Source organism: Panthera onca, chromosome E2, assembly GCF_046562875.1.
Source record: "Panthera onca isolate mPanOnc1 chromosome E2, mPanOnc1 haplotype 2, whole genome shotgun sequence".
Lineage (NCBI taxonomy): Eukaryota > Metazoa > Chordata > Mammalia > Carnivora > Felidae > Panthera > Panthera onca.
The window spans coordinates 42,843,556-42,865,939 of record NC_138353.1 but is presented as its reverse complement, the minus strand read 5'-3'; the positions used below and the strand labels follow the sequence as shown (position 1 = coordinate 42,865,939).

At 41.0% G+C, this 22,384-nt stretch overlaps 1 protein-coding gene across 3 annotated transcripts in view; it reads right to left on the bottom strand.

Moving 5' to 3' along the window:
• Positions 1-52: 52 nt before the first annotated feature.
• Positions 53-22,384, bottom strand: part of CTCF (CCCTC-binding factor) — a 47,618-nt gene continuing 25,286 nt past the window's right edge. For 2 of the 3 annotated variants that reach the window (XM_060650473.3, XM_060650474.3), the window contains 10 exons: positions 19,742-20,531; positions 19,195-19,365; positions 15,560-15,693; positions 14,059-14,179; positions 13,220-13,369; positions 8,667-8,827; positions 7,958-8,140; positions 7,275-7,410; positions 2,750-2,911; positions 53-1,568 (listed from right to left, as the gene is read on the bottom strand). In XM_060650473.3, coding sequence (XP_060506456.1) covers positions 1,384-1,568; positions 2,750-2,911; positions 7,275-7,410; positions 7,958-8,140; positions 8,667-8,827; positions 13,220-13,369; positions 14,059-14,179; positions 15,560-15,693; positions 19,195-19,365; positions 19,742-20,522 — 2,184 coding nt within the window. In that variant the 5' untranslated portion in view covers positions 20,523-20,531 and the 3' untranslated portion in view covers positions 53-1,383. The remainder of the gene's footprint in view (positions 1,569-2,749; positions 2,912-7,274; positions 7,411-7,957; positions 8,141-8,666; positions 8,828-13,219; positions 13,370-14,058; positions 14,180-15,559; positions 15,694-19,194; positions 19,366-19,741; positions 20,532-22,384) is intronic. The other variant, XM_060650475.3, reaches the window with a different exon arrangement.

The following is a 22,384-nucleotide window of genomic DNA, read 5'->3' as shown; positions in this document are numbered from 1 at the left end:
GGCCCTGTGGGGCCCCCATCAGGCAGAGATCACACACGACGGAGTATCTGGAGCACTTGTTAATCCGTTATGATTTATTAGCTGTACAGCAGTAGGTCCTCCTCCCCAGCTTTCAACCCCATTACATATTTTATTACAGGTCTCATGTTGGTGTCCTAAAATAATGAAAAATATCACACAGTACAGCTAAGTACAAAATGCATCAACCTAGAGTTTGATAGCTAACTGATGGCTCTTTTAAAAGCAATACACAGAAGAAAAAAGTGTTTGAAATCAGCAAGACTGAGGCTCTCTAAAAAACACATTTTAAACATGTGACAGTTCATGTGCAAGAATCACTTTTTAGTTGGTTTTGTTTCACATTATTATTACTTTTTTTTTTTTTTTTTTTTTTTTGCAGATCCAAAGTTTAAATTACTGACCTAGTGAAATTTTCTGGCCCAGCTTTTAAGGGCTGCTGTGACCCACTCATAATCATCCTTCTGCTTGAACAGAGGAGTTATAAAACACAAAATTCAGCTACGAACAGAGCAAAGAAAATGTGGATGGGAAATCATAACTGAAAGTTAATTGTACAAGGTTCAAATGCTGGCTCCATGGGCTGGAAATCCGATCTTCCACGTGGGTGTCCATCACTAGTGGCAGTAGTCTGGGTGCCGTTCTGCTACATGATTGTGATCCAATTCCTCGTCAACATTTACACACTACAGAGTCTGTGGTGACTTAATTTGCAAGTAATTAAAATGCTGGGTTTTCTTACACTGCACTTCTTTTCAACCTCTTAATTAATGGAAAAGATTAAAATGTAAAAAAAGTTATTTACAAGCTTGACCATACCAGAAACTCTGCCAAGAAAGAGGCAAAGCCTTCAGGACAGAAACCGATCGCAGCATGCCGTACTACTGGTGTGCAGCTGGCTCCGAGCAAAGGGAGTCAGGGAGAAGCAGAAGCAAAAACCAGTTTAAAAGTGTAAGTCCTTCCCAAGTCTGCATTTACAATTAAAAACTCTCCTGGGAAGAAGACCTAGAACTCTGGGAAACCTGGTGGCCATTCTGGAGTGGTTTACCATAGCCAAGAGAGAGGGTTCAATGTCTCTGTTTCCGTCTAAGAAAACCAGTCAGGCATCAACACTGTCCTCAGCACTTCACAGTAAACCCTCAGGGACTCAGAACATTCCATGATTTGCTAACATCAAACAGCAAGTTCTAGTTAAATCACATTTTTCTAACATCATCCTTGAAGTTTTAGTTCTCAGTATGTTTGGTAAAATGGTGTAAAATGATGCTTTTCCCAAAGCCAAAAGAAGAAAGAGGGAGAAAAATTAAGATGCAGGCCGTTTAAACACAGCCCAGAGCAGTCCTGGCGATGAGCAACGCCCTGCCATCACCGGTCCATCATGCTGAGGATCATCTCAGGCGTGAGGTCTCCGTTGGGGGCGTCTGTGGCGGCTGGCTGGGCCTCCTCCTCCTCCCCTTCCACGGGCTCGGCGTCTGGCTCTTTTTTTACTTCAACTATAATGTTCTCAATTGCACCTGTATTCTGGTCTTCCACCTGGATGATGGCTGTTGCTGGCAAGAAAGAGCATGAACAAAACAAATGCTCCATTAAAGCCCCTGAGGATTGCAAGGGTCCTTTCAGACTTGACACTAAATGGATGTCAGCAATGTAGGAAAGCCTCAGTAAGAACACAGAGAAAGCCAATTAAAAAAAAAAAGGCTCAATGACCTAAAATGTGGCCATTCAAAAATCCCCAATACTCTAGAAACCATCAGTGAACAAAAGGCAGACATTCATCTTTATATGCCTCCCAAATTACATATTATAAGCCTTAGTTTTCCTTTATATCATAAAGTTGAGCTTTACACCAATGCAAGATAGACAAAAGATGCAGACAGCACATGACGAAGAATACCTCACACTGTGTGTGATGCAGGACTGTGTTAGAGGCGACCCGCCTCTAGCGAGAACATGCCATTCCTGATTCTGAAGGTCTCCCACACCCAGGGCCCTCCACCAGTTTTTTCACTCAAGTATGTGTAGGCAAAGCGGTTCCCAGGACCTATAGTTAACCAACCTCACACTCTCCTGTGACAGACATCTATACATGGGGTTCAGGAAGTACGTTAAAAAAAACAGATTAAATCTTGCATTTGTTAAGGAAAAAAACCCCACCAGCTTTCAGGTATCCAGGCAATGAGTAGAATAGAGACCTGAGTCCCCCAGAGCCTGCTGTCACGGGGGCAGTGTCCAATACAGGACTGCTGCCCACTACCACTTGTGATGTGGGGTACAGGCTAAATACCTCCTCTGTGTCCTCTCTTAAATCAGAAGGCGAGCACTTGAATCCAAAGGCCTGGAATTCTTAGGAGGAACAATCTCAGCACAGAAATTGCTTTATCCCTCCATCCTTTAAAATTTAGCTCTTTTATATTCATTGCCACATCAATTTTGCCAGCTGACTCTAACTGTGATGGTCTTGTAACCCCTACCACATTAGCAGTACCTATCTTGTACAGCACGAGTACCCTTCTACTCTGGACTTCTCACTGAAGCAGAAGAGGCCTCTAGCATCTTCCTCAGGTGTTACCCAGTAAAAACTAAACAACTGCTTCCTGAGAGTTTGTTCAGGGTGTGACCTTAACTTATTCTCATGGCTTAGTTCCTATCTTTCCCCAAAACAAGGACCCATCTGGCTCCTCCACATGCTGGGAGAGGATGCCAGCCTACTGAACTGAGACAAGTAACTTACGCTGGGTCTGTTTGGGCTGGTTGGTTCTGCCAGGGGGGCGTCCTCTCCGCTTCTTGGCAGGTGGTGGGGCTGGGGTCACAGGCTGAGGCTCTGGCTCGGGTTCAATTTCCACAGCAGGCTCCTCCTCATCCTCATTGTCATCCAGATCTGGCTCAGCATTTTCTTCTCACGAAATCAGGAATAACAGGTGGTGGGGCAAGAAGAAGTATGGTGGAAGAAAAATATGACACACACATATCACATATTCTGTTATGTCTAGTTACGTATTTATTTTAATAGAAATCCATTTAAAAATGCTTTTGCTAGGATTTTTGCTATCAACACTGACAGAGTAAACTGGTATTGTGGTCCAATTAATAAGCAAATCAGCTTGAAGACTACTATTCATACTTTATATGGACTGGATATTACTTTTTTCTTTTAGCTGTAGACATCAGAATATTGAGTTTCAAATTCTTAACAGGCAACTCCATCATATGCTAGATAGACAAAAAAAAAGTGTTTAAGCTGAAAACATACGTTCCCTCTATTATATGAGGACAAAGCAGGACACTTAGCCTGAGACAGACCCTTGAAGATGTGCTCCTGCTTATCTCTGAGAGGAAGGTGTGTGTGTGTGTCAGAGAGCAAGACATAACTTCCTCTTGCACTGTGACGTCCTATTATTAGGATAAGCAGCGAAGAGTTCTTTTAGGACTATTATTGATGTGTTTTTTTTTTAAAGCCAAGTTTTTGGACTTAATTCCCAGCTATGTCAGATTCAGTGGGTCATTCTTAACTCTCTAATTTTCTCTCTGATTCCATGACCACATAAAAGGAGACAGGACTATTATAGAAAGAATACTGACAAGGAGCCTGATGATATGGCTTTGAATCCCACATATCTTACTAGGTGTATGTAAGGTGTCCCTTACTAGGGACAATTACCACAGTGAATCCCAGTTTCCTTGTATGATCTCTACACTTACTGGTGATTTGAGGATCAAAAGGACTGAACTAACAACACATGTAACCATGCTCTATAACTTCTACTCTCTAGCACAGACATAGCTCTTATTTACACCACAGATCACAGTTTTTAAATTCTCCATTATTCCATTCAGGCTTCATTACTTCATTTAATAAGAGGTGTTACCCTCATTTTATAGAAAAAGTGAGAAGCCAAGTGATTTGTAAGGCACGGCTGAACTGCAGCAGGCAGAATTCACCTCTGGCCTCTGTCTGGGGCTGTCCTGCTGCCCCTCCCCACTCACCACAGCACACAAAGCGCCTTCCCTGCCTTCCTCTCAGAAGCACAGGTTATACAATCTTCCCCTGGGTCCAGACATTTAAATTTAGAAATCAAAGACTAAATGCTTTATCTTCAGGACAAAATGCCTTATTTGTCAAATCCTAAGTGAAAATGTGGGGAATACATTGGTATGTGGCAGTGTGTCAAGAACAAGATGCTTCCCTGTTGAACTTATTCAAGCCCCCTATTGCCTAAGTTGGCATAATGCCTAGAAAACCAAACAAATTCACTCAGAATTGGGGGAGAAAGCCACACAAAGAAGGTTAATAGGGTCAAAGGCTTATTGGCTTGGAGAGATTTTGGCAAAAAGCCTTGAAAATAGCAGTAGACTCTGCTGGTTAATCTCTGCAGGCAGAACTTCTGGGAGAGAACAAATATGACTGTGGCCTTGGTCAGCAAAGGGATGGAAGGCCCTGACTTTCTGGGGGGGCGGGATACAAAGACACTGGGTACAAGGCCCAGACCCAAACTGTGCTCTACAAGCCAGCAGTGCAGAAGCCAAAGGAGGAATGGCAGAAATCTACTGGGAACCATCAGTAAAATCTTTAGCTGAAAGATGCTCTGGTGAAACATAATTAGGGAGTGAGGCTGATGGTGCACATCACCAAGACGACTAAGGGCCAACGTCTGTGGCAGAAGGAGGCTCTGCAACTAGAAGCACTTACAGACATCCTTGAGCTCAAGGTTACCCATGGATCTCTGGTGGCATTTGGAGCCTGTGACTTCCCCTGGCTTCTCCCAACAGTCCATTCATTCATTTCTTAGCCAAACAAAGGGGTCCCACAAAGATTCTCAGTAAAGAGTGGTGTGGGGTTTTTGTTTTTTCATGTTTATTTATTTGTAATTTTTTTTAATGTTTATTTTATTTTTGAGAGAGAGAGAGACTGTGGGGGAAGAGGGGAGGGGCAGAGAGAGAGAGAGGGAGACAGAATCTGAAGCAGGTTCCAGGCTCAGAGCTGTCAACACAGAGCCCGATGTGGGGCTGGAACTCGGGAACGGTGAGATTGTGACCTAAGCCGAAGTCTGATGCCTAACCAACTGAGCCATCCAGGCGCCCCGTTGTTTATTTATTTATTTTAGAGAGAGAGAGAGTGTGTGAGCAGAGGAGGGGAAGTGAGAGAGGGAGAGAGAGAATCCCCACACTGTCAGCGTAGAGCCCGATGCGGAGCTCAAACTCACAAACTGTTATAGCATGACCTGAGCCGAAATCAAGAGTTGGACACTCAACTGACTGAGCCACCCAGGTGCCCCAAGGGTGGTATGCTTTTTTTTTTTTTTTTTTAATTTTTTTTTTTAAGTTTATTTATTTTTGAGACAGAGAGAGACAGAGCATGAACGGGGGAGGGTCAGAGAGAGAGAGACACACAGAATTGGAAGCAGGCTCCAGGCTCTGAGCCATCAGCCCAGAGCCCGACGCGGGGCTCAAACTCACAGAGCGCGAGATGGTGACCTGAGCTGAAGTCGGACGCTTAACCGCCTGAGCCACCCAGGCGCCCTGAGGGTGGTATGCTTTTATAAAGATTAAAGCAAACCGACATTTTAAAGGAGGCATGTTTACTTAAAACCCAGTGATGAAGATAATGCTTAAAATAGATTTCTAGAAAAGACAGCAAAAAATAAATTACTCTTATGCTTACTGGATGAATAATCTCTCAGAAAAGTTCTAAATAGAAAAGTAAAGGCTTTATTAAAATATACAAAATACACAAAAACTAAAAAGGACCTTGTTACAGCTCTAAATATAAAAAATCAGTACTTTCATAAGCAAGTTTTAGATAAAATCAATAAAGTCACTGAAGTTCTCAAACATGTTCAACCTTCAAAAATTTCAATCCCTCCCCATTACTACTGAAGCTTCTCCCCCCCAAGTTTGTTTATTTTGAGAGCACACGCATGCGTGTGCACATTGAGTGGGGAAGGGGCAGAGAGAGAATCCCAAGCAAGCAGGCTCTGCACTGTCGGTGTGGAGCCTGATGTGGGGTTTAAACCCACAAACTGTGAGATCACAACCTGAGCCAAAACCAAAAGTCAGATGATTAACTGAGCCACCCAGCTGCCCCCGCTCCCCATTACTTCTAACAAGCATGCAAAAGACAAAATGAAGAGCCTTAGAAACACATTAAGGCGCCATCTATAATCTTTCCAGTCCGATGGTGCTTCTGGGGTAGTGTATTCCCCAAAACAAAACCCATTTACATACATCTTTTACCATAAAAAACTTAAATCTTTAGTCACAAATGTGCTTTCTCAACTACTTGGCCAGTAGTCCAAGTATCCACATTGAAAAAGCCTACCACCATGAAAAAGTGTGTACAATCAAATGTGACTCCTATGTTACCGACACTCTTGTTCTCCCTCCCTCTTCATGACTCTAGCACCTCAAAACCATACCAGAGCACCTGGATTTCATGACTAGAAAGGCAAAAACACCCCAGAAAGCATCAACGGTAGGAAAATAGGCAAAGTGTTACATTTTAAAATTCAGAGATTAAGGTAGGAAGAGAAAGGCTGACCTTCATGGATCTGATCAACACATCTCAAGGCTAGGCTGACACAGGCAGTCAAACCAGAAGTTGGTCAAGATGCTTAAGCAACCTTCTTCACGTCCATTAGATTCATTGCTCAAATCTAGACCAGCTTCCTAAATGTAAAAGTTATGAACATAGAAAAGAAACTCTGCTGGCCTTAGAATATTACTAATCTGAGTAAACTGAGTCAAGATATTAATTTTGCTTTGGCTTTAACTGAACATGTAACATATAAGACATTATCAAGCAGTGGAATACCAGGAGAAAAAAAAATGGCCCCAGAAACATACTAACTGCTGCTGTAAAAATATACACATTAGGGCGGCGCCTAGGTGGCTCAGTTGGTTAAGCGTCCGCTCTCGGTTTCAACTCAGGTCATGATCTCAAGTTTCATGGGATCAAGCCCCGCATCAGGCTCTGCGCTGACAGTGTGGAGTCTGTTTGGGATTTTCTCTCTCCTCTCTCTGCCCCTCCCCAGCTCTCTTTCCCTCAAAAACAAACAAACAAAAAAAACCCCAAAAAAACAAAAACAAACAAAACAAAAAAAAACCCCACAAAAAACCATACACACATTAGGAAGACTAGAGATTACAGAAAGTAAGAGTGATTGGCCTATCTCTATATCCCAGCACATCCTACATAAATGTACTGGCAGCTGGGCACCAAAATCTCTATGTGTAACTAAATCAAGAAACAAGGTACTCACCACTGTCAGAGGAGTCTTCTTTTTTAGAACGCATCTTTCTTTTTCTTCCACGTTTACTCTTCTTTGTTTCCCCTCCATTTTCCCCTTCTACGCCATCTGGACCAGCACAATTATCAGCATGTCTTGCCATGGTATTCTAACAAAAGAAATAAAACCTTCATTCATATTACTAAAAAAGTTGATATCAGAATTAGATGTTCTCTTATTTTAGCTTAATAAATAAAAATTTGGGGTAACCATATTAAGTCCAAATGTTCTAGTATGTGTTACTAAGCACATTCTAAACATATTCTCCTCATTCAGGGGAAATGGCCTCCCTCTGGAGGGGGGAGAGAGAGGGGGGAAAGGAAGGGAGCGAAAGGGAGACAAAGAAAAGTCCGTCAGAAGAGGAGGCTGCATCCTCTGAACAGGGGCTCAGCAGCCTGCAGACAAGAGGAACATGGGAGATCAGACCAGCTCCCTGTCCTGTACAGAATGGCTCTAAGGGAAGATCCAGGACAGATCTATTCACAGATACAGAGTTCCCCTTCAGCAGAAGGGTTCACACATGCACAGAGAACCTGGAGGTGGGGATGAGTGGCCCTTTCCAAATGATAAGGCATCTCTGTGCTTATAACCTCAGTGGAAAATCAAGAACATGGTATTAAGAACCACAACAAGGGAAATAAAGTTCTGACTCTTACCCGGCGTGTAAATGTTTTCCCACACTTAGAACAGACAAAGGCTGCAGGGACAAAGTTGGGGTCATGATAACGTTTGAAGTGCATGTCAAGGAGCTGCTTCTGGCGGAAGGTCTTGTCGCAGTGGCTGCAGGCATAAGGCTTCTCCCCGGTGTGGGTGCGCTTGTGCATGATCATGTGCCTCTCCTGAAAGAAGGTGGGGGGGGGGGGGGAGGCCTCAGAGCCTGTCACAGGGCTGCTATACTAGCCACAACCTACATGCATGTGGTTGACAGGCCTTTCTCTCTGAAGGATCTAGGCTCAAAACTACCTGTCCAGAGGATAAAGTTGTCTTTACTGGGGTATAAAACTGCTTCCATCAATTCTAGTATAGATATGCTCCCCCCTCCTGGGCTGCTTGTCTTGATCTCCCCCAACCAATAGGCCCCAGGAACAGATTCTTCTCTTTTCTCAAGTCCTGGACTTAATTCCCTCAGTTCTGAGAAAGCAGCCAGTATTTGGCCTGAGGGGGAGGTAAGCTATGACAGAATAAAACATCAGCTGGGGACTGAGATGATAAAATTGATGAGTGAAACCTTTGGTGACATTCCTCATACATCAGTCTGAAAATATCATCCTTAAAAACAGCCATCATACAAGGAATATAAAAACCCTCGGATAAAACCTGACACTGACAGGGAATCAACTGCTTTCTAACTATGAAAGTCTCTACCTGTCTGCAAGCGTAATCACACTGATCACACTTAAAGCGCTTCTCGTTCTTGTGTGACTTCTGATGCTGTATGAGGGCATAGCGCTCATGAAACACAGCATCGCAGTATCGACATTTCTTGCCTTGCTCAATATAGGAATGCTGCTTTCGCAAGTGGACACCTGAAAACAAAACACAAAGCCCAGTCTAACTTGTGAAACCACAAACAACATTTTTTCTCCTTCTTAAAATAATTACTCTGGCTGCTGTACTGAAAATGAATTAAAAGGAGGAGAGAGACAGGTGAGAGAAGATGGTGGCCTGGAAGGAGCAGGGAGAACTGATGAGAGACTCAGGAAGTGAAATCAACAGGATTTAGTGACCAAATACAGAGCAAGGAAGAAGGTAGGTGTCAGAGACGATCTCCAGGTTCCTGGATTCGAAAATCAAGTAGGTGGTATAACCATTTGCTGAGACAAGGAACAGTGGAAAAGGGCTGAAGCCCTTTGTTTGTTTTGGGGAAAGGGGGTTGAGGGGACTTTCAGACCTTCAGTTCTAGATATGTCAAATTTGAGATGCCAATGATATCCAAGTAGGGATAGGTATGGCAAGGGCTAGATAAGCCTAGCTCAAAGGAAAGATTCAGAGTATGAACTGGAGTTGTTAGGATTTGAGTTACACCATGGGAGCTGATGAAATCACTAAGGCAAAAAGAATGAAAAAGAAGAGTTAGGGTCTTGCTTTAAGAAATCTATTAGGTAAAAAAAAAAAAAAAAAAATCTAATAGGTAAGGGGTGCCTGGGTGGCTCAGTTGGTTGAGCATCTGACTTTGGCTCAGGTCATAATCTCATGGTTTGTGGGTTCAAGCCCCACGTTGGGCTCTCTGCTGTCAGCACAGAGCCTCGTTTGGATCTTCTGTCTCCCTCTCTCTGCCTCTCCTCTGCTGGTTCTCTCTCTCAAAATAAATAAATAAACTTAAAAAAAAATCTAACAGGTAATGCTAGTGGGAGGAAAAGAGGTTAAAACAACGGAAGGCTGAGAAGGAATAGAGAAGACAGATAACAAGCTATAGTGCCACGGAAGCCAAGGAAGAAAGTGTTTTAAGGAGGATGGCACAATCTACTATGAAGAACACTCTTAAGAGATCAAGAGACATGGGAAGTAGAATGCTCCCTGCATTCAGCAATGTGGTGTTCTTACTGATCTTAGGAAGAGTCACTTTACACAATAGGGTATAAGTCAGATGGGACGGAAATTAGGAGCTGAGGAAGGGAATACTGTGAGGGACAGAATTCTTTATGAGGGCTGGCAGAGAAAGAGACAAGAGTCAAACCTAAACACCCAAATAACATAAAAAAATAAAACAAATGAACCAAAGATGACTCCTAGAGATCTACTGTACAGCGTAATTCCCATAGTTAAATTTTTTTAAAGACTGTATTTTTAAGTAATCTCTATACCTAACGTGGGGCTCGAACTTAACAACCCTGAGATCAAGTTGCATACTCTACTGACTGAGCCAGCCAGGTGCCCTGAATTCCCACCATATAATACTGTTATTACATATTAAACATTTTCTAAGAAGGAAAAAAAATTTTCTAAGAAGGTAGGTCTTATTTAAGTGTTCTTATCACAAAAACTAAATTAAAAAAAGGAAGTTTCTGTGTACAAAAATTTCCAAATTTTGTTTAAAAAATTTTTTTAAATGTTTATTTTTGAGACAGAGAGAGAGAGCGTGAGTGGGGGAGGGTCAGAGAGAGAGGGAAACACAGAATCTGAAACAGGCTCCAGGCTGTGAGCTGTCAGCACAGAGCCTGATGTGGGGCTTGAACCCACAAACCAGTGAGATCATGACCTGAGCCAAAGTCGATCACTTAACCGACTGAGCGACCCAGTCACCCCCAAATTATGCTTTTTTTAAATTATTTTTTTAATGTTTATTTATTTCTGAGACAGAGAGAGACAGAGCATGAGTGGGGGAGGGGCAGAGAGAGAGGGAGACACAGAATCAGAAGCAGGCTCCAGGCTCTGAGCTATCAGCACAGAGCCCGACTCGGGGCTCGAACTCACAAACTGTGAGATCATGACCTGAGCCGAAGTCGGTCGCTCAACCAACTGAACCACCCAGGTGCCCCACCCCCAAATTATGTTCTAACAGGAAAAACTAGAGACTATAAAAAAAAAGTCAAACCTAGAGGAGGAAAACCTGTTCTTTTCCTTTTTCAATGTTTATTTATTTATTTTGAGTGAGAGAGGATGTGAGCAGGGGAGGGGGCAAAGGAGAGAGGGAGAGAGAATCCCAAGCGGGCTTCAAAACGTGGGGCTCAATCCCATGACCACTGAGATCATGACTTGAGCCAAAATCAAGAGTCAGTAACTTAAACCAACTGAACCACCCAGGCACCCTAAGACTTTTTCTTTTCTTTTAATCTTCAAAAAAAAGTTCTTTTAATTTACTTATTTTGAGAGAGGGAGAGAGCGAGAATCCCAAGCAGGCTCCAGTCAGTGCAGAGCCCAACACAGGGCTTGAACTCATAAACCGTGAGATCATGACCTGAGTCGAAACCAAGAGTTGGATACCCAACCGAATGAGCCACCCAGGCGCCCCCAATACTTTTTCTTTTTCTTTTTTTTTTTTAAGACAGGAGAAATGTAAGCGTGTTTAGAGTTGAGGGGAAAGACAGGAAAGAAAGTGTGAAGATGAGGGTAAGGAGGTGGTACAGGATGGTATAAAAGCTGCAAAGAAGACAAGACAGTAGGATCAAGACTAAGGCAAAAGGACAGGCCACCAACAGGAGGAGTGATGCCAACTCTCTTGCAGCAAATGAGAAATGAGAAGATGAATGCACACTGGCTTACAGATTTGATAACAGGAATTTGGGAGTTTCGATCCTTACTTTTTCAGGGCTTGAACCCATGAACTGTGAGATCCTGACCTGAGCCAAAATCAAGAGTCGGATGCTTAACCGACTGAGCCACCTAGGTGCCCTACAAAGTGATAAATTTTAATTATGGCATATTAGTGTGAAATCAGGCCTGCTTTGAAGAGGGAACACAAACTTCTTTGGGACTGGTTTTGGGAAATAACTATTATTTGACAGCTCCTAGGCAATTATGTAGGGCCTAAGGGGTATCATGCAAATATAAAACATCCAACATATTTATTTATATCATAAAAGTGAGTAATTTTAAAAAATTGAATAATCCAGGGGGTGCCTGGGTAGCTCAGTCAGTGGAACGTCTGACTTCGGCTCAGATCATGATCTCACAGTTCCTGGGTTTGAGCCCCGCGTCGGGCTCTGTGCTGACAGCTCAGAGCCTGAAGCCTACTTCAGATTCTGTGTCTCCCTCTCTCTCCGCCCCTCCCCAACTCATGCTCTCTCAAAAATAAACATTAAAATGTTTTTTGAATAATCCAGACAGTGGCCTAGTAGCTCACACACATTGCCATGAGATATTATTAATTTAGATTTTGGTTTCTGTACCATAAGAATAGAAAAACTCACTCATTTATCAGAGGACAGTGCCTCTTACATCTTTCCAACAAAGTCCTCTTAACAGCAGAGTAGGACGAACACATGACACATGGGTCTTATGTGGAGCCCAAAGTCCTCTGCTTCAAACTTGTGGTTTCATCTTAAAAATGAATGTTAGATGTTAAAAAAATTAAAAATCTTACAACTTGAAAAAATGTGCGCTAGTCTGCATTTTGTTCAATATGGTCATGTTAATACAAAAATGATTTAAGACACCAGCTAAATTATAGAACTTTACATAAAATCTTTGAGTAAAACCAATGTTGCAGAAAGATAGGCCATGTTTATGCTATGGCTCAGTATGCTCCTGATATGACCCAAGTACTTCTATGTTCCTCAGTGGAACTAGAGGCTCTTAAGAGCACTCAAGACCAGCTTGCCATTATAAGCTGTGTTGTGTAGCAGCTCTGCTCAAGATACCTGTTGGAGCATCAAGTTTATCACCTATAATACTAAAATACATATGCCTTGGTAACTTCATATGGTTGTTGTGAAGATCAAATGAGTTAAAAAGTAAAACAAAGCTGGGGCACCTGGGTGGCTCAGTCAGTTAAGCGTCCGACTTCGGCTCAGGTCGTGATCTCACAGTTCCTGGGTTAGAGCCCTGTGTTAGGCTCTATGCTAACAGTTGAGAGCCTGGAGCCTGCCTTGGATTCTGTGTCTCCCTCTGTCTCTGCCCCTCCCCCACTCACACTTGGTCTCTCTCTCTCTCTCAAAAAGAAAAGTTAAAGTAAAAGATATTTTGTAAAGTATAGCATTTTACCTAAATATAAAAACATTTAGAAGAATAATATTCAAGGAGCAATACATCTACCATCAGTGCAGAGCTCGATGCGGGGCTCGAACTCCCAAACCATGAGATTACAACCTGAGCCGAAGTCAGATGCTTAACTAACTGAGCCACGCAGGAGCCCCAGCAATGGCTTTTATTAAGTGGCAGGCCATTCATATACACAAAGCTTATATGAATCAGAAAAGGAAGTTATTTATGATCTTCATATTTTCGCACATCCTCAGAAACATTTTTCATTTACTTACCCAAATCACTTTTTCGGGCTATGACAGTGTCACAGTGGGGACAGTGAAATTTGGCCACATTTTCTGTGTGCTTCTGTAAAATGTGCATCTTCATGGTACCACTTTGGGTAAACCGAGCATGACAAATATAACATTCATAAGGTTTTTCCCCTTAAAAGGAAATAGAGAATGAACAAATTAGACAAAATGAATATTACCATTTAATTGGAGGGTAATTCAGGAGGCAGTAAAGCTAAGCTACAGAGAATCTCTGGGTACTACCCAGAGGGCTCAGGCCCACTGCATGGCTTGCGCCTGTCTTGAGAGATGGAAAAGTCCTAAACTGCTGCCGCCACCCCTGCTCTGCCAGCTCTACCAGAGTCATTCACATGAGAAAGAGAGCAGTTCCTATGACAAGGCTTGCCTTTGGGGGGCAGGAGATGGATGACAGGAGGACCTACAAGTTCTTTTCTTTTTCTTTCTTTTCTTTCTAAATTATCTCTACACCCGATGTGGGGCTCGAACTCACAACCCCCGAGATCAAGAATCATGTGCTCTATCACCTGAGCCAGCCAGGCGCCCCTACAAGATTTTCTTTTTTAGAAAAAGATAGTACGGGGAAAACTGAATGAGCTAATTAGGGATTCGACCCAGACGACTTCTAATAGTGAAACTTTCCATTCTCCAATGTATATTCAGAGCAATGAATTCAGAAGATATTCCAGAAAAGCATCTGTTAATTACATTACTTTCATGCTAGCTTCCATTCAGGTAAAGAATAGGGGCGTGAGGTGGTTCACAGGGTCCCATGGAATCCACTGAAAAGCAGCTCATCAACACAACAAGGGAAGATGTCCTACCTGAATGCGTTCTCATGTGCCTCTTCAGCTTGTATGTGTCCCTGCTGGCATAACTGCACAAGCTGCATTGGAATGGACGCTCTCCAGTATGAGAGCGAATGTGACGTTTTAATTTGCTGACCTGAAACACGAGAGCAATCAAACTTCTTACTTCTGTTAACATTGATTGTAATGTGAGTGCTGTGGGTTAGGCACAAAAGCTTAGCTTTTGGGCACTGAAGTTCACAATACAGAAAAAGCCTAAAATATAATATTTCTTCCTCATTACTTGTAACCTTTGTCTCTCAAATCCTTATCATAGTCCAAAGGAAGAGGGTAAACAAATGGATGGGGCACAGATGAGTCAAGATTGGTTATTATGTAACTACTTAAGCTGGGGGATAGATTCATGGGGGGTGTATTATCCTATTTTATCTATTTCTATATATGTTTCCACTTTTGAAATTTTCCTTAATAGTTTAAATAATCTATGCTTATTTACAGATAATTTCCTCACAGATACAGAGGTATCAGATTTTTTTTTGTTCAGTTTACCCCTAAATGATTTTACTGCTATTAGAATGTAAACCTGTTTCCTACTATCGATCATATAAAGTTACTGACTTCTGTGTATTTGTCTTATATCTGGCCATCCAAATGGACTCTGTTTTAAGTTTTCAGCTAATATTCTTGGATGTTCTATGTAAGCAAATATGTCTGCCACAAATACCATTTTTTGTTTTTCCATTTATAATTCATTTCTTATTTAGCTAGGATTTCCAATACAATTTTGATACAGTAACGGTAAGAAGAGATGTCTTGTTCCAAATTTTAATGGGAATACTCCCAATATTTCAGAGTTAACTAGGATGGATTGACTATAGGTTTCTGGTATACACTCCTTATAGTAAAGCCATTTTCTTCTACTCTTAACTTGCTAGGACTTTAAATGGTAATAAATAATGAATTTTAGTTTTTCAGTCATCTATAGAAATGATCATATGGTTTTCTTTAACCTCTCAATATAGCACAAACCAGTAATTTCTTCATGTTCAACTATCCTGGCATTTTAGATATAGTCTATCTCATAATCACTTATTTTTATAATATATTACTAAATTTGGTTAATAATTTTACTTAGTAATTTAATTTTTCTGTGAGAAAAAGATACCCTTTTGTTTTTGGTAGCATTCTTACTCAGTTTTGGTAACAGTATAACCTCAAATAGTAAAGGAGATAAAATTTTCTATTTTTAAATACTCTAGGTGCAGTTATTTATTTCTTTAATGTTTGGTAGAACGTATCTGTAATAACATGTGGAACTAATGCTTTTTTTAAAAAATGGGTAAATCTTTCACACTCATGACAGTTTTTTTTTGTTTTTGGTGCCGGGGAAAGGGAGTGGGAGTGTTAATAATCTGGTAAGATTTTCTATCTCATCTTAAGTCAGTTTGGTTAGTTTTTATCCTTATACTAGAATCATGGTCTTAAGACAGGAACCAACAAGGAGCTGAACACTTACTTCTACACTGGCGTAATCGCACATGGAACACTTAAATGGCTTCTCATGGGTGTGTTTATAACGACGATGCCGCACCAATTCTCCACTAGTCACAAAGGCCATGTCACAGTCTGGGCACTTGTGAGGACGAGTACCTAGGGAAAGTAAGTTATAAAAGGAAGACAAGATCAAGGGCACAATTAATGACAGTTCAACATGTGACACAAAACTGCATGATGTTGAACTCTGGTCATCTCAACAATCTTGTACCAGCCTGAGAGTAGCTCCAAAAGCTATGGGAGGGCCTGGTCGACTTTCTAACAGTAACCCCAGAATACTGGAAACATGTGCCAAACATTTAGTTTCTCTTAATTACCCATGTGAGTGATGCTTTTGAATACAAAATCTTTTTTATCCCTAGTTTATAAATTCTGATCACTATGGATCAAAAGTTAATAAAAACACAAGTCTGCTTCAACTCTTGGTTAAAAAAAAAAAATAGAGAACATCTTTTAAACTTCAATGTTGTGGGGAGCCAGGGTAGCTCGGTCAGTTGAGTGTCTGACTTTGGCTCAGGTCATGATCTCACGGTTAGTGAGTTTGAGCCCCGCGTCATGCTCTGTGCTGACAGCTTGGATTCTATGTCTCCATATCTCTCTGTCCCTCCCCCTCTTGTGCTCGGTCTCTCAAAAATAAACGTTAGAAAATTAAATAAATAAACTTCAATGTTCTGTCAAGTACAGGCCACAGAATTAATAGTTACTTGACCCAAGATTCCTTTGCATATCAAATCTTACTATATTGTGACTATACACAGGGCCAAAGGGCTGTCCATATTGATACTTTTTTCTTAAAAAACAAAAAAACCTCACATATGTAATAGGTTGTTTTCTATATAAATTTGTTTTGATAAATCTAGAAATTTATCAAAGGCTTTAAAAAGTAGTACTGCCTTTTATGTGATTTAAATAGATCATTTATTTTTTAGTAGGCTCTATGCCCAACATGGGGCTTGAACTCACAACCCAAGACCAAGAGTCACATGCTCTACTGACTGAGCCAGCCTGACACCCCTGAACAGATCACTTTCCAACATCCAATGTCTAATACTATGTGATCTGAATGTCAATTCGTAGAATATTTAAACATTTTTACAAACTAATACATTTTTTTCTTTTTTCCTTTTACTGAAGGAAAGTTACATTTCTTAATTTTTTAATGTTTATTTATTTTTGAGAGAGAGAGAGAGAGAGAGAGAGAGAGAGAGAAGGCATGTGTGCACATGAGCCGGGGGGGTGGGGTGGGGGTGGGGGAAGAATCCCAAGCAGGCTCCACGCTGTCAGCACAGAGCCTGACGTGGGACTTGACCTCATGAACTGTGAGATCATGATCTGAGCTGAAATCAAGTTAGATGCTTAACTGACTGAGCCACCGAGGTGCCCCTTACTTTTTTTTTTTTTAAGGAAGACTCTTACTGTTTTTAATATGTTCCCACATAGTAGACCCATAACATAACTGATTGATTACTTTAATGGATCTTTTCTAGTCACTTTATATTCTAAATATAGCATTGGAAATATGCCCAGGTAATAATGACAATAAAGAGATAAGCTGACAGCAGAAAACAGTGCTGTTTTCATAAACCACTACTCAAAAACTGGGAACCATTTGTAATTATGCACTGCAGGTAAGGGGTGACAACAAGGTAACCCCAAACACCAAAACCAAAGGAAGACTTCCCCTGAGAGTGGTATTAAGAAGAATTACAATGCAAAGAATAGGACTACCCACCTGCAGAAATGATTCTGAGATTGAGAGAACCCAGAAGAGGAAGTGTGATTAAAGTATGACAGTAATGAAAAATTCCAAGAAATTCCAATGAATGTTCACATGCTCATTTTGCTTCTTTAGTACCACTAAGGATGTAGGAGTGAAGGATAGAGTTCTCTCTATGAAAAATATAGTCTGGCAGCACAGATAGGTAAGTAGAACAACAATTAATGAGAGGAGGAAAGCAGGATCCATTTCTCTTAGGACAAAGTGAATTGAAAACCAAGAATTTCTAATGTTTACCTAGTACTATCTAGGGGACAGAAAGAGGCCTGCTACTGGTAGACACAGCATGGCAATTAGGGAAGAAGAGACACTGCTGTGCAACAGAGATTTTCATTGAGTTGCACCACCTGGCTGCTTATGTCCCTATGCTCAGGGCCCATGCTCACCAAGTCACCTGTCAGTTGCTACATCATCTCAATATAGGTAAGAGTGTCCCCTAGAAAGCAATACAACTGCATCCAGAAAATGAAAAGGTGTATTCCTCACTGTAAACTGATTTTCTGATATGCATCTGACCGCTGAGGGTTTGATTAGTATGAATTAGTGCTGCCAGATTAGCTCTGAGCACCAGACATACCACACTCTTATTTTCAAAGCTGAGGACTAGACCATGACACACACAGTCTACATCAAGCATTCCCATTTTAGGAGGTCCTATTATGGGGCCATATATTTTTATCCAGTCATATGCACTTTCGTAGTGTCTTCAAACTACTAAATACATCATATCATCAAGTGTCTGAGTAGAAAGCAGGGACAATGAAAAGTGACCAGGTCATATTAGCAAAACATATACTAATGCACAGCATACTGCTTACAGGGCAAACTCAACTTGATCATGCTCAACAAACAACCAGTACATCAATCAAAAACAAGAGCCATATTAGGTGGAGAATCTGGAGAGGAAATCTACTCTGCATGAAGAACCATGTGAGAGAAGTTTCTATTAGCACTTGCAGCCAAATGCCAAAACGGAAAGAGCAAAAAGCCCAGAAAAGACCCTAAAGAGAGCTCCAGCACACTGTCCCTCCAACTTTAATGATGCCTGGAACCTAACCATAGCCAACACAAAGCTAATACTAGAATATTAAAGTATATATGGAGCACAAATGAAGAAATGTTTGGATTGCTAGAATAATGCCTTTAACTTTCCATTCTGCAATTCTGAATTACTTACCTTTGTTGAGGCGAAACAACCAGAAACCATGGTTTTTACCAAGGTAGGATTTTGTTGCTATTTCTAATGTTTGTCCTTACAGTGCCTGGCAATTGTTGCCTGGGAATTTTCAGGGTCATTCTTTGTCACTGATGTTAAAACCTTAGCAATGCAATGGTGAGGTTCTTCAGGAAATACTACAGATTAACTATCATAGATCAGCTTTTCTGGATCACTATCCTTATATAATTTGGATTATTTTCCACTAAATTTTCTTTACATTTGCCTATAAATTCATCTGCTTATAATAAATCAGGATTACAAAACAGCATAAGAAATGGGGCGCATGCGTGGCTCAGTCGGTTGAGTGTCCAACTTCGGCTCAGGTCATGATCTCATGGCTCATGAGTTCAAGCCCTGCGTCGGGCTCTCCGCTGACAGCTCAGAACCTAGAGCCTGCTTTGGATTCTGTGTCTCCCTCCCTCTCTGCTCCTCTCCCACTCACGCTCTCTCTCAAAAATAAACATTTAAAACAAACAAACCAGCATAAGAAAGAACAAAAGTTGTTCTTCTTTAACTTCCCACTGAAACCAGTTTTGAGGATACTTAAAACCCAAGTTTTAAACTTTGCTATGCTGCAGCCCCCAACATTCATATCCAGCACCTGTGTGTGTGTTAAGGTGATTCCTCAGGAGGGTGACTGTTCTGAATGCCCTGCCACAGAGATGGCACTTGTGTGGTCTCTCATCAGTGTGACTTTTCATGTGACGATCCAAATTTGAACGCCGCGGACATGTGTAACTGCAAAGCTCACACTGGAATGTCTTCTTTACACCTATATGCAAAATAAAACACTTACTTGTTCCAGGGTTTCAAAGTGTTAAGTTTAACCCTAATGTTAAATTTCTACAAATAAATTTCATTAGCTTTTTTAAACTAAATCCAATTTAAGTCATATTAAATCAGAATTATTTCATGCCACTAATAGATTTACTTCTTTGTCTTCTTCAGGACTTAAAAAGTACTCAATTTGGAAAAACCTCTTTTAGACTGGTTAAAAGGATTGGTACCCACCTCATGATCTTTAAAAAAAAAAAAAAAAATAATAATAATAATAATCCATTTACTTTAAAATAATTTGCGTACACCATGTTATATATGCTTTATCCCAAAATGACTTTATGAGAGTTTAATGGATAAACTAATTTTACCTTTCTTTTTAATTTTTGTTGGTTTTGGAGGCTTCATGTTACCAACCACTTTCTCTGCATTAACCTCTGATAGCAGACCCTCCTGCTGCTCTTCCTCAAAATCGTAGACAGACACATCCACATCTTTGCCCTCCTCTGTGTAACGCAGTTTGCTCTTTTTGGTTTTCTTTGTTTTTTTGGCTGGCGGCTGATAATCTGGGTCTTTTTGCCAACTAGGATCTTCTTGAGGTGGAAGTTCCCCTTGCTCTAGCGTCTCCACCTCTCCATTGGCCCCTACTTTCACCACTTGAAACCCTTCAGGCAAAGGTAAGGTGTGACATATCATGGGTTCGCTTTCTGCAAGACCCTCTTTAGACACTTCATTCTCATAAGCCCCCTGAAGTTCTTCTACTGAAGTGGTAGCAACAGGTACAGTCACAGGAACAGGTACTTGGACAAGCTGAAGCTCTCCTATGTTTATGGGCTGTTCCTCCATATTTACAACCTGTAAGGTTATGATCTGGGTATCGTCCACAGCAGCCTCTGCTTCTGGAGCGACTGTACCCTCCATTACTTCAGTCTTCATCTGAAGAAGGGTAGGATCCAGCTGTTCCATCATTACCATCTGCACACTGTTATTGACATCCTGGACCACCTCACCCCCATCAGTCTGGTTCTGGGGTAGGTGGCAAGTATCTTCTTCCTGGCCACCTTCCCGGCGTCGCTGGTAAGTCTTTCTTTCCTTTCCTTTAATGAAAGTTTCAGACTCTTCCACAATGGCTTCAACCGCCTCACCTTCCATTTCCCCTTCCTTTAGTAAGGGAGAACACAGGTTGTTATTTATTTATTTCACAGATTGTCATTTAAAGTAAAATTTGTCCAAATGAAAATAAATACATTTTAAAACAAAATGACCCTTGGCAAGTAAATTAGGAAATCAACAGTTGTTAATATGACAAAAAGACAAAACAGATATTATGAGCCTCCTGATGGAAGAACAACCTATATATGAAGCAATCTTGTTAATAAACAAAACAAAAAATCCAAAACTAATCAAGCCTCTAGATCCAACCACCAATTAACAGGAAATTGGTGACAGAGTATGTTAAATTACATTACAGGGATGACTCAGTGAAATCCAGACTGAAGGAAACTGCAGGATTAACCACCCAGTTTCTTCTGCAAATAAATCACCAACACAAAAAATGGGAAGGATAGAGGAAGAATCTACACCTCAGTGGTTCTGGACCTAGGGTGACTTTGCCCTCAGGGGACATCTGGCAAGGCCTGGTGACATTTCTGGTTGTCACTACTGGGTGGGTATGCTACTAGCATCTAGGGGTAGAGGCCAGAGGTGCTACTAAATCTTCTGTTATGCACAGGTTCAGTCCTCTACAATGAAGAATTATTGGTTCACAAATGTCAATAGTGCTGAGGTTGAGAAACCCTGATAGACGTAAGAGATTTAAGAAAACACAGCAATCCAAAAACAAACAAACAAAAAGAAAAAGCAAAAACAAAAACAAAAACAAAACAAAAATCCAACAGTCAATCACAACATATGGATCTTCTCTGGATCCTGATTCCAACCAACAAATGATTTAAAAAAATATGACATGAGACAATTAGATTTAACTCCGGGTATTTTTTTTTTTCCAACTCTGGGTATTTGATGATACTAAAGAATTATTAACAAATCTAGTTTACATCTTATACATTTCCTGTATCTATTAATAAAAACACTGGCAGAGGGCCTTGCTATTTTTAGCTAAATTCTACCTTAGAAAATATTCCACGTCATAGTGTTTTCTCACTGTTTTTTTGGAGCCAGAATCAGACCTTGGATCCACACTCCTATGATCCTGACTGTCCACACAACACTACCTCCTGTGTCATACCATCAACTTGACATTCATTGTACCTCTCTCCTCTGTAAGACCACAAATTCCTTGAGGACAGGGACCATGTATAACAAGTAGTTTTTACTCTTTAGCACTATGCCTAGGTTGGTAAGTACTCAACTGTTAACTGAACATTAAAAAAAAAAAAAAAAAAAAAAAGGTGGGGGTAGCCTGGGTGGCTCAGTCGGGGTAAGCGTCCGACTTCAGCTCAGGTCATGATCTTATGGTCCCTGAGTTCAAGCCCCATGTTGGGCTCTGTGCTGGCAGCTCAGAGCCTGGAGCCTGTTTCGGATTCTGTGTCTCCCTCTCTCTCTGCCCCTTCCCTGCTCATGCTCTGTCTCTCAAAAAATGAATAAACGTTAAAAAAAATTTTTTTTAATGGAAAAAAAAATCAGCTAATTCATAGTTTCCGGCTCTTAAGTCTTGTGAATACTCAAAGTACCCAGATACCTAAGAGTAAAATGGGTCTGAACAATCATCCAATTCATAACAATAATCCAACTTAACAAAACCCACATATATAAGCTTAATTCAAAATTAAAGTGTTTTGTATTCTTGCCCTAGTCTCACAAAAAGCTTTTGCTACTTCTATTACAGACACATTTTTCCAATTCTCTGTCTGGGTACCTTAACACTGTACCCATGCTGGCAGTCAGGACCACCTGTAAGGCAATACAAACACTACAGGAGAATGGGTAAGGCTTGGTCCCGCATTCAAAGAGTTACTACCTATTTTTATTTATTTTTTAAAGTTTACTTATTT